This window comes from Suncus etruscus, chromosome 8, assembly GCF_024139225.1.
Source record: "Suncus etruscus isolate mSunEtr1 chromosome 8, mSunEtr1.pri.cur, whole genome shotgun sequence".
NCBI lineage: Eukaryota > Metazoa > Chordata > Mammalia > Eulipotyphla > Soricidae > Suncus > Suncus etruscus.
In genome coordinates, this window is record NC_064855.1 from 14610237 (window position 1) to 14622127 (window position 11891).

Below are 11891 nucleotides of genomic sequence, written 5' to 3' on the forward strand. Positions count from 1 at the left end.
GCGCAGCCCCATTCTGATCCCTATGCGCCCCCCACAACCAACCTCCCTGGCTGCCTGGTTCCTGCCAGCTGCAGGAGGGTGAAGCTTCAAATCTGCAGTTACCCGTCCCTCTCCCGCACCCCCACACCAGGCCTCGCTCCCCCACCGAGGGCCCCCTCGCAGCCACTGATTGGTCCGGGCCCTCCCGCCCCTCCTCTCCCACCCCCCTGCTGAAAACTGCGGGCGCCGGGCGGGGTTCCGCGGGTTGTGCGCGCGCGTCGGGGAAAGGCTGCAGCAAGCGCAGAGAATTAGGTAGGTGCTAGGGACTCGGGGCGCTGGGATGAACCCCGAGGAGTCAACCCGAGGCTTGGGGAGGGGGAACCAGTGCAGAATGCCCGAGGGTGGGGATGCTCTGCGTGGCGCTTGCAGGAGGGTTTGTTGTGGGTTTCCAAAGCCTGGGCGGTAGCAGGACGCAGGAGCAGCAGGCCAAGGACAGGGGAGCGGGGCACCCCGCTTTTCAGAATCCGAGGTCCTGCAGGACTGCGGGGTTAGGCGGTGTGGAGGGCACTGGAGCCTGGAACTGGGGTGCTGGAAAAGAGGGCACCTAGGACAGCCTGGAGGGAGTGCAGGGGTGTGGGGGTCTTGCTCTCCACCCGGTGCCAGAGAGAGGGACAGAGGGAAAAGGGTGCCCATGATTGGGAAACCGCAGTGCCACCGGCGGGGGAGGTGGCACAGGGAAAGGGGTGGCCCCGGTGGGATGTGTAATAAGGGTGGGGCCAGCCTAACGGCTCCCGGAGAGGGGGGAAAAGCGGCAGAGCGCAAGGCCTGGCCACTCTGGGTTGGAGCTGCAAGGACTCCGGGGACGAAATGGACACAGATTGCACTCCCAGTTCTGCTCTGCCTTGGCCCAGACACTGGGGATTGTTCGAATCTACACCCACCTTGCGCCCCTCCTTGACTGTGATGGCATGCTGACACCCCACCCCAGGCCCCACCATTTCTTCCCCTGGCATCTCCCTCCCTGGGCTTGGAGTGGGGATCCTTGTAGCCGCAGCCCGAGGCGGGGCTGAGCGCCAGACACACACCCAGGACGGAGGGTGGAGGCGCGCGCTGCACCAGGGCGCACCGAACCCCGCTCTCCTCGCTCTGGCCTCCAGCTCCTCTCTGCTCAACTGGCAAGGATCCCTGCTCTGGGGTCGCCTGGCCAGAATGAGGGGCTCCCCGCAAACAAAAACTGAATTAGCAGATCCGCTAGCTAGACGCCTGGACCTGGGCTGGAAATCTGGGGCCCAGGGAAACAATGCAGTTCCGGTGCAATCAGGGCGTTTTTGAAACCCGAGTGCTTGCGCACATCAGGCCCCAAAAAGAGCACAAGTTCAGACTCTTCTGGGAGCCTCTTAGCTCCCACAAACAGCCGTGGAGTTGAGGAACAGGAAGAAGGATCGGGAGTCTTGGGCTCTTTCTCCTTAGCCACTGGGATTACCTGGCCGGTAATTCCGACAAGGTCTCATTTACTCAGTGTCTTGGGAGCAACTTGGAGATACTATGTAGTTGTTTGGGCACCAGGTTTTCTTCCAAACCAAAAAAAAAAAAGCAAGCAGTATCCCAGCAGAAAATTTTAGCAAGAGAAAAGCTATGGATATTGGCTGTAAAAGGGTAGGATAATGGGGTGGGAATGTTTGTGGTCCTGGGTTTCATCCCCAGAACCTAAATTAAATGAAATTAATTTTAAATGGCACAGGGGTTAAAGCATATGCTTTGAATGCAGTCAACCCGGGTTCAATCCCTGGTACCATATATGGCCTCCAGGCCATTAGAAGAGTGATCACAGAGCCAAGACTAAGCCCTGAACACAGCCAGGTGTGATGCAAAAACCCAAAATAACAATAATTTTAAAAAGAGCATCTGCTGGGGCTGGAGCAATAACACAGAGGTAGGGCATTTGCCTTGCATGTGGCCGACCCGGGACAGATCCAGGTTCAATCCCCGGCATCCCATATGGTCCCCAGAGCCTACCAGGAGCGATTTCTGAGCACAGAGCCAAGAGTAAGCCCTGAGCATTGCTGGGTGTGGCCACACACACAAAAAAAATGGTTGGTAGGGGACCCTGGAGCGAGCTCATGTGGCAGAGCATGTGTACAGCCAATCTTAGGACAAACTGGCACTCAGAAATGTGGGTAGTAGGGCCAGAGAGATAGCACAGCAGTAGGGTGTTTGCTTTACACGCGGCTGAATTCAGGATGGACAGTGGTTCGAATCCCGGCATCCCATATGGTCCCGAGCCTGCCAGGAGCGATTTCTGAGCATAGAGCCAGGAGTAACCCCTGAGAGCCTGTGGGTATAACCCAAAAACCAAAAAAAAAAATGTGGGTAGTAAAATATGAGTGCTGGGTGTTTGCCCTCATTAAACAACAGGCCTGCCCTGTGGAAGAGAGTCCCTCCACCTGATCTCAGGATTTCTGTCCGGAGATAGGCAGCCATGTACAGAAAGACAACCACATCACCGGACATATTCCACTGAGACACAGGCACCTGTGCAGACTAGGATGAGCCCTGCCAGGGCGAGAACAGAGCACTCAATACTCAGACACCTGCAAGGAGGCCGGCCACGTGCTGCCCTGTGGGGTCCCCCGAGTCCAGTGAACCAGAAGCTAATTCCGTGTGATCTTACTCAAATCTTGTGACAAACCTAGCTCACAGAGACAGACTGGGCTGGGAGTGGCTGGGAGTGGCCAGAAGTGGGGAGTGTCTTGGATGTTCTCTGAGGTTCTAGCTCTAGCCCTCGGTGTAAACCACCCTTTCCATTTCTGGGCTGACTCCCACCCACAGGTCCCAGACTGAATTCCCTGCACCATGAACCCCACCATTGGCATCGTGCTCCTGCTGGCAGGTACTGGAAAGGGAAGAGGGCGGGTATTCTGCATCCTGGGGGAGACTGACCTCGGGATGTGGCAGAGACAAGGATGAGAGGGGCTTCATTCCTGAGCTGGTGTGCCATCTCATGTGGGAACCCAGAACCCGTCCAGTACCCCCGACTCTCCCCAGGGATGGGATGGGATAAGAGGCAGGACTGAACATGCAGGCTGGGGGACAGGTTCAGAGAACGAACCCTGTGCCCTCCCTGCCAGGCCCTTCACTATTGTCAGGGACTATAGGGCCCCCTGCTGTGCAGGCTGCAGGGGCTCCCACCCCAAGGTGTATGGGGCACCACTGCTGGTGCCAGTCTTGCAGGTGGCATGTGGGCAGAGGGTGACCAGCCTGACGGCCTGCCTGGTGAACCAAACGCTGCGGCTGGACTGCCGCCACGACAACACTACTACCTCGCCCATCCTGTATGAGTTCAGCCTCTCACGGGAGACCAAGAAGCATGTGCTGGCCGGCAACATCGGGGTGGTGGAGCACACCTACCGAACCCGCGCTTCGGTCAACAGCAGTTACAACATCAAGGTGCTCTACCTGAATGGATTCACCAACAAGGACGAGGGCTTCTACACCTGCGAGCTGCGTGTCGCCGGCCAGTCGAGCTTCGTCTCCAGCATGAACGTCTCGGTGCTGCGAGGTGAGCGGAGCCCCGGCCCCAAACTACTTCCCTATTATGGGAGACGGAGCTGGGAAGGACCCACGGGACAGGCAAAGCCAGGTCCACTGTGGTTCGGGCTAATCCCCAGCTGCCCTGATCTCCAACCTTCCTTCTGGTGCAGGAGTGTCACTGCGTCACGCACTCTCACCTTAGGGTTCTCATGATACATTTCCCAGGGAGAAACACGCATGCTTTGAGGGGAGGGTGGGTGGCCCCCTCTGCTCTGAGACTCTGAGACTCGGCCTTCTTCTCTCCACAGACAAGCTGGTCAAATGTAAGGGCATTAGCCTGTGGGCCCAGAGCCCCTCGTGGTTGCTGCTGCTGCTGCTGGCACTGCCCCTGCAGGTGGTGGGCTTCTCCCTGTGATGGGCAGGGCACCCCAACACAGGAGGCTCACATCCTTCTCACCGCGGGAAGTCACAGAGACCCCCCCCAATCTGGAATCCCAGTGCTGCATGCCCTCCTCCCAGCCCTGCCCACCCCACAGAACCTCCCTCCCCTCTGCCTCCCACTGTCTCTACATTGCCAGAGCCTGCTCAGGGGTTCCCTGGCAGTGGCCCCTCCTTTTCTTAGAGTTTGGAAAAGAGCTACTGGGGAGGGACTGAGCAGAGCACAATTTCCAGCCCTGGTGTAGCTGGTCCATTGGGAGTGGCCCTGAAAGAAAGGGGTGGTCTGGGGCAGCCAGTGGGTATGTGCAGCAGGGACATAAGTGCTGAGGGTGGGGAGATCCCCTCTTCTCTCCCCACTGAGGAAGCTACAGTCAGGGGCCTGGGTGTGCCCCCAGACACCACCTTAGGGTCCACAGAGGCAGCAGGTGGGGATGTTCTTCAGTGGAATAAGTGGGAACTTGCTGACACTCCCTGGCTTACCCTGCTGCTGAGAGGGGCAAGCCAAGGATGAGCCCCCTCTAGAAGGCCCCACATGGAGGCACAGTTGGGGCACGCAGAGCTCCCCAAGCCTGTTTCCCCCCCCTCAGCGCACCCACTGGCCCGCAAGCCTGCCTTCTCAGGGATCTCTGGGGGACCTGAGGCAGGCCATGGAGACCCTTCTCAGGAGACAGTTCCCCATACCCCCACACCCCTCTTTCTGCTTGGTCCCACCCCATGCTGACAAAGTGCCACCCTGCCTTCAGCAAAGCTCACAATAAACCCTGGAGTCTGTCCCCCTGTCTGTCTGATGGCGCCCATCTGTCGTCGTCCCCCCCCCCCCCCCGCCATAGGAGAAGCCCCAGGCATGCCCTGGGCTGTGACCTGCCTGTCACTTTGGTTTGCTCTGTGGCATGGATGCACCCTACGAGAGTACCCCACAGCAAGGGGGTTCACTAGAACACCCCCCAGCACGGAACCTGAGGGAGCAGTGGGGGGCTGTGTGCGTCATCAAGGCCCCCCGCAGGATGGGGGAAGGCAGGGGGCTGGTGCCAGAGCCATGCTGGGGGTGCTAGAGACCCTGCCAGCAGTGGGGTGGTTCTGATCCAGTGCTGTTTGGCTGGGCTGATACTTCTGTGTGAGTATGTGTGCCTGTGTTAGCTAAAGATCCCGCTTTGGGGCATCTTTCCGGGAATCCCAGGCCTGATAGCTGGCTCCAAAATGCACAGGACAGTGCATAGCCAGCTAAGGGACTCCCAAGACACAATGATCCCATTTTGCCCTGCTAGGAAGCACAAGCACATTTCTTTATGCCAAGAAATGCCAAGGGCCATTATGAGGAGGGAGGCAAGGCCAGGGAGGACTTGGAGGCTCAGTGTAGAACTGGAACAACTACAGGCCTGGTGGGTCTTGGCCATTCCCCGGGGAGGATTCTGGAAGTGGGGGACCACACCACCTATGCCACCCCCCAAAAGATTTGCTATGGGCTAAAGGTACACAGGCCTTTTTGTGAGGAAGTGGGATGTCCTCAGTGACTCAGCTGGTTCCTGCCACAGGCCCCATGCCCCAAGCCTACCTTTGTCTCAGGCTCCCCAACATCTGGCCTTCCACCCACCCCACTTTCTGGTTAGACACTCCACTGAGGCAGAGGAATAAGGCTCGAGGGGTGGAGCAACTTCCTAATACTCAGGCAGAAGGTCCCAACCACCATTTTCAGAAAAAAGGATCACTGGATACCCCTCAAATTATCTTTTTTTTTTTTAACTTTTTTTTTTCAGTTTTATAATTTTTTATTATGAATTATGAGAACAAAAGATGCAAAGAAAGAGGATAAGGTAAAGTTACAGTGGAAGGACAATCACCCATAACATAATTATCAGAAGAAGTCCCCTTGCTGATATCTTAACTTTGAACTTTCACCAAAGAAAGTTAAGATAAATAAAACAGAATCTATGTGCAATTACTTTGTCCCTCAAGTCCCCAGATTGTAGCACATTATAATATTTCTTAACAGCACACAAGGCAATCTAAAGCCATCAAACTTACGTAACTCCTTAAACATTAGAGGCATAGTATTTTTTACATTTCCATGTACATGCATATTAGCTTAAGTTAACCTCAAATTTTAAGTGGGTGTGTTTTAAGGATTAGAGTCAAAGGAGCACAGTAAAAACGGTGTTAGAGTGGCAATTGTTGTTTGCAAAGGCCCACCAAAATATGAGAGGCATGGAAAGGAATAGCCTTGGCCTAAATACAAAGAGATCCTACCCCTGAAGTTTCCTGGCATAAGACCAGCTCTAGGCCTCAGGAAAGTTATCGTTCGCTCCAAGACATTGTCCGTAGCGCCAACACACTTATCACACAGTCTCTGTTGTCGGTCTCATGTTTCTGTATTAAAGATTCTGGAATCTGCATGTCCTACATTGAAGTCATGATGTGGAGTGCCTTCTCGTTTCACCTCACCATGAAAGGGGAATGCAGGAAGCCCTGTCCTGTAAGCAGGTTGTTGTTGTTAAGTCTTCTCAGTGTTAAGGGAAGTCTCTTTTGAGCAGGACGATGTCTGAGCAGTGGTAGGGTCTTCCGTGGTAGAGGATTGCTTCCAGGTGATGTTATAGACAAACCTCACCATAAAGGGGCAATACAGCAAGCCCTGTCCAGTAAGCAGGTCATTGTTCTTGTTGTCTTCTCAGTGTTAAGTGATGTCTCTTTTGAGTAGATTGATGTCAGAGCAGCTGTAGGGTCGTCCCTGGTACAGGAATGCCTCCGGGTGATGTTATATACAACCTTGGATGTTTTGTAAATGTCTTCTGTAGATCAAGGAGTAAATGGAGAATGCCCATTCTTCTGAGGCCTGTGCCAGGTCTTTATGTCAATGTTCAGGGTGTAAGGTCTCATTGCACTACAAGATTTGTGTGTTCCCATTTCTATTAGACAAGAACCCATTGGTATGTATAGTATTTTCCCATGTTAGTGTGCCTACGCAAACAAGTAATAAAGCCACGTGGTGCTATCAGATATATGGGGGCATAAGAACATTTCCAACAAGACCCATACCTTGGTTCAAACATAAGTATTAAACTGAGGGATTCTTTCACACCAAATTCCATATTGAGTAGTTCACAAAAAGAAGATAAAAAACATGGGGGGGAGGATCATCACTGTATAAGAAAGTATTTAGCAAAAGTTATAGCCGTCAAAGAAAACACCCATAAAATGTTGAAAAGATATGCATCATTTTTATGCCTTTTAAAATAGTTGGGTGGGTGTTAACTCTAGGGCACCACTTTGGAATGTGAATTAGGACTCAACAGTACTTAAGTTAGAAAGGGTAAAAAAGGAGTAATGATGATAGGAGATAAAGAAGTTAAAGAGAAATAAGAACTTATGAAGGGGTATGCAAAAGGGCAGACTACAAAATGGACATTCTGCATACATAAAAACATAATTCAATGATAGTGAGTACTATTAATGTTTCTTGTGAGAGTACTATTAATGTTTCTTGTGCTATCGCCCCCGCGCGATTTTGAGAATGTAGACTGGACAGAGATTACCAGTGCCAGCCAAACCTCCTCCTGCTCGACTCCCGGCTCCCAGGAAGGAGAGATCCTTCAAGAAGCTGGGAGACCAGAGGTTCAGAGCCCCACCCAGACCCTCCCTAAGGAGCCGCATGGATAGTGGGGGAAGGCCTAGGGTACCTTCAGGCTCCACCAAGGGACCCAACTCACCGGCTTGCCCAGGCGTGTGGCCCGGGGAAGCCCTGGAGATCTGGAGCAAGGCGGCAGAGGGGTGCTGGGGTTACCCAAGTCCCGCACCCCCCCTAGGCCTGGCCAAGCAGGCTTCCGGCATGGCGTGGGCTTGCCAAACCTCCTCCTGCTCGACTCCCGGCTCCCAGGAAGGCTTTTTTTTTTAACTTTTTGTTTTGTTTTGTTTTTGAGTCACACCCGGCAGCACTCAGGGGTTACTTCTATGCTCTATGCTCAGAAATCGCTCCTGGCAGGCTCAGGGAATTATATGGGATGCTGGGATTCGAACCACCGACCTTCTGCATGAAAGGCAAACGCCTTATCTTCATGCTATCTCTCCATCCCCCCAAGTTATCTTGAAGCAAACAGGAAGTGTCACCCCTATTATACCTGAAGTTCCTTCTGACCCCTGAGTGGTTCCAGCAAAAGCTAATGGAAGGAAACCAGGTCTGAGGCTGCCATAGATACTCCAGAATGTAGCCCTGGGGAGGCTGTGGTGGGGTGGGGCCAGAGCTTTCTCCCAGCTGTGCTCTGTTGAGGCCCACAGTACTCTCAGCCCCTCTGGACTCAGAATCAAAGGATTCCCACTGCCCCCTGCCCCTTCAAGGATAGTGTTGGGGTGTACTCCAGACAGCATCACTCTAAGAAGTGGGTGTCGAGGGTAGTTAACAGTGATGAGAGGTATGGGGTATTGGGTGGGAAGAATGTGGAAAGAAGTGTGTGTGGGTTATGCAGTGTGTGGGGTGAGAGATCGTAGCAGTGTGGGTGAGGGTTATAGGGCTAGAGAGAGATGGGGTGGGGTTAGAGGTGTGGGTGCCAGAAGTATTGGGTTCATCAGCAGGCAAGTGGCCTAGGTTCACAGGTTAGAAGGGTTCTCCAGGGGCCGGAAAGATAGCACGGAGGTAAGGCGTTTGCCTTTTAATGCAGAGGGACAGTGGTTCGAATCCCGGCATCCCATATAGTAGTCCCCTGAGCCTGTCAGGAGTGATTTCTGAGCATAGAGCCAGGAGTAACCCCTGACTGCTGCTGAGTGTGACCCAAAAAAAAAAAAAGAAGAAGGGTTCTCCAGACTTCTGGGGACTGGGGGGGGGGTGCATCTTGACCCATCATAGAGGGACAGGAGGCACACACAGGACACTGCCCTGTGCTTCATGCCAAGGGGGGAGACCCTCTAGTGACAGCCCTGGGCAAGGACAGAGACAGAGTGATCCCCTCTGGGCTCAATGCCGCACAGTCTGTGGGTCCATCCCACTGAGCTGTGGATACAGAAGCTCATGCAGCAAATCAGATGTCCCTGAAGTCACCTGAGACTCAGTCCCCTCCTGGGGAGAAAGGAGCCCCCTAGGACTGGCAGCCACACGCCAGGGGCACAAACCACTTCCACCCACACAGGAAGTTCCTGGGCCCCTTCTTGACTCTCTACAGCTGAGCCATCCAGGGGCCAGAGCGGTGCCTCAGAGGGAATAAGTGCAGCTGAGTGTGAGGTAGGCGCCCCCGGAGGAAAAACAAAAAACAAAAAACGAAAAGGACATCTTCCAGCCAGAACCTGAGACCTCCTGAGACAGAGACAGGGTTTCCCCCTCTCTCAATCTAAGAAGCCCAGAAGAGCAGATAGTAGCAGTCCCCTTGCTAGCTGGCTGTGGGCGGAGTGTCCCCCACACTCCTTCCCCTCCTGGCCCTTGAGTTCAGAGTTAAGAAGCACCACAGAGGGGTGGGAGAGATGGCATGGAGGTAAGGCATTTGCCTTGCATGCAGAAGGACGGTGGTTGGAATCCCAGCATCCCATATGGTCCCCCGAGCCTGCCAGGAGCAATTTCTGAGCATAGAGCCAGGAGTCGGGTGTGACCCAAAAACCAAAAAGAAGAAGGAAAAAAGGAGGAGGAGGAGGTCTGGACACTGCAAGCAGCTCATGCTTGGACATGCCTAGATTTCAGAATTAAAAATGAGGACTGGAGCGATAGTACAGCAGGGAGGGCATTTGCTTTGCAAATAGTTGACTCAGGTTCAATCCTCGGCATTCCGTAAGGCCTCTGAGCACTGCCAGGAGTAATTCCTGAGCACAGAACCAGACATAACCCCTGAGCATTGCCAGGTAAGTGACCCAAAAAACAAAATGAAAATATAACGGGAATAGCATATGGTCTAGCAATTCTGCTTCCAGATACTTACCTGCAGGGTATAAAAATATTGATTTAATTGTCATAGAGAAAGGATCAGGGGTAGGATACTTTCCTTGCATGCAGCAGTCCTGGGTTCAATTCCTACCACCTCTGAACACTATCCTCTGAACACTGCCAGGAATGATCCCTGAGTGCAGAGACAAGAGTAACCCTTGAGCACAGCCAGGTGTGACCCAGAAACCAAAAAAGGAAAAAAGAAAATACTTAGAGAGATTCATACCTCTTGTTCACAGCAGTATTTTTCAGAATAACACAATAGCCAAGGTGTGGTATATTATAATGTGCCATACTGAAGTGTGTAATACTGAAAAAATAAGTCAATAAAAATAGTAGAGGAGGGGCCAGAGAGACAGCACAGCATAAGAGAGTTTGACTTGCACGCAGCTGATCCAGGACGGATTGTGGTTCGAATCCTAGCGCGTCCCAGATGGTCCCCGAAGTCAGGAGTGATTTCTGAGTGCATAGCCAGGAGTAACCCCTGAGTGTCACAGGTGTGGCCCAAAAACCAAAAATAAAATAAAAATAGTAGAAAAAAATAGACCAAATGAGGGACAAAAAATAGACCAAATGAGGGATAGCCTGGAGGTAGGGCGTTTGTCTTGCATGCAGAAGGATGGTGGTTCAAATCCCAGCATCCTATATGTTCCCCCCACCCAGCCTGCCAGGAGCGATTTCTGAGCGTAGAGCCAGGAGTAACCCCTGAGCACTGCCAGGTGTGACCCAAAAACAAAAACAAAACAAAACAAAAAAGACCAAATAATAGTTTACTTTGTCTCTCCTGACAGAAAAAATGGACCATATAAAAATCTGCTATTATACCAAGAATGGGGCCTGTGGGTGCCTGTGACAACAGGAAGTTGTACAGTCATGAAGGTGAGGGAGAAGATGAGGGATCTCAATGGAGAAGCCCCAACTCATTTGCCTGACAGACCTCTGGGAGGTGGTCCCACGGCAGGGTACCTGCCTTGCAGGGATGAAGACACAGGTTCGATCCCCAGCACTAGAGATATCTTGCACCCCAACAAGTGTGGGCTCTTCAGCATGCCACAGCCCAACATCACATTAACACAAGGAGAGCAAAAGGGGAAATCAAGCCCAAACTCAATGCCCACAAAGGTGGTGGGCAGCCCTGAACCGTGGATTCTGCTAAGGCTGAGAGGTGGGAAGTGAGACACGTGACAGTTACCTGCAGCCTGAAGGTCCTTGTGAGCTGATGGTCAGCATGAACTTTTTTTTGTTTTGTTTTGTTTTTTTTGGTTTTTTGGGCCATACCCATTTGATGCTCAGGGGTTACTCCTGGCTAAGCGCTCAGAAATCATCCCTGGCTTGGGGGGACCATATGGGACACGGGGGGGGGGGGAATTGAACTGGGGTCCTTCCTTGCCTAGCACTTGCAAGGCAGACACCTTACCTCTAGCGCCACCTCGCCGGCCCCCCAGCATGAACTCTTAAGAGAGAGGAAGTACAATGGCCTTGCATGAGGTCACTTTGGTCATGACCCAAGTTCGATCCCTAGCACCAGCAAATGGTCCCTGCGCACTGCTAAGGATGACCCCTGAGCACAAAGGCAGGAATAGATCTTGAATACTGCTAAGTGGGGTCCCCGAAAGCAAAAAGTAAAGAGGATTACACGGGTCACTTAGTCCTCCATATCTTTTTTGTTTTGTTTTGTTTTTTGGGTCACACCCAGCAGCGCTCAGGGGTTACTCCTGGCTCTATACTCCGAATTCTCTTCTGGCAGGCTCAGGGGACCATATGGGATGCCAGGATTCGAACCACTGACCTTCTGCATGAAAGGTAAATGCCTTACCTCCATGCTATCTCTCCAGCCCCAAGTCCTTCATATCTTTAACAATCTGGGGCCAGCGAGGTGGCGCTAGAGGTAAGGTGTCTGCCTTGCAAGCGCTAGCCAAGGAAGGACCGCGGTTCGATCCCCCAGCGTCCCATATGGTCCCCCCAAGCCAGGGGCGATTTCTGAGCGCTTAGCCAGGAGTAACCCCTGAGCATCAAACGGGTGTGGCCTGAAAAAAAAAATGTCCTTCGA

The 11891-nt window shown here is 52.9% G+C and overlaps 1 protein-coding gene across 1 annotated transcript; it reads left to right on the forward strand.

The window, feature by feature from the left end:
- Positions 1 to 228: 228 nt before the first annotated feature.
- Positions 229 to 4240, forward strand: THY1 (Thy-1 cell surface antigen). The gene is made up of 4 exons (XM_049777978.1): positions 229 to 291; positions 2809 to 2869; positions 3203 to 3538; positions 3819 to 4240. Exons 2-4 carry the CDS (start codon positions 2833 to 2835, stop codon positions 3923 to 3925), a joined length of 480 nt encoding a protein of 159 aa, XP_049633935.1. The 5' UTR covers positions 229 to 291; positions 2809 to 2832; the 3' UTR covers positions 3926 to 4240.
- Positions 4241 to 11891: the final 7651 nt, after the last annotated feature.

What these genes read in the sequence shown, in the direction of transcription:
- THY1 (XM_049777978.1), top strand. Translation starts at nt 2,833, where the DNA reads ATGAACCCCACCATTGGCATCGTGCTCCTGCTGGCAG. An exon ending in CATCGTGCTCCTGCTGGCAG is followed by an intron (nt 2,870 to 3,202) that starts GTACTGGAAAGG and finishes TGCTGGTGCCAG; the next exon opens with TCTTGCAGGTGGCATGTGGG. An exon ending in GAACGTCTCGGTGCTGCGAG is followed by an intron (nt 3,539 to 3,818) that starts GTGAGCGGAGCC and finishes TTCTCTCCACAG; the next exon opens with ACAAGCTGGTCAAATGTAAG.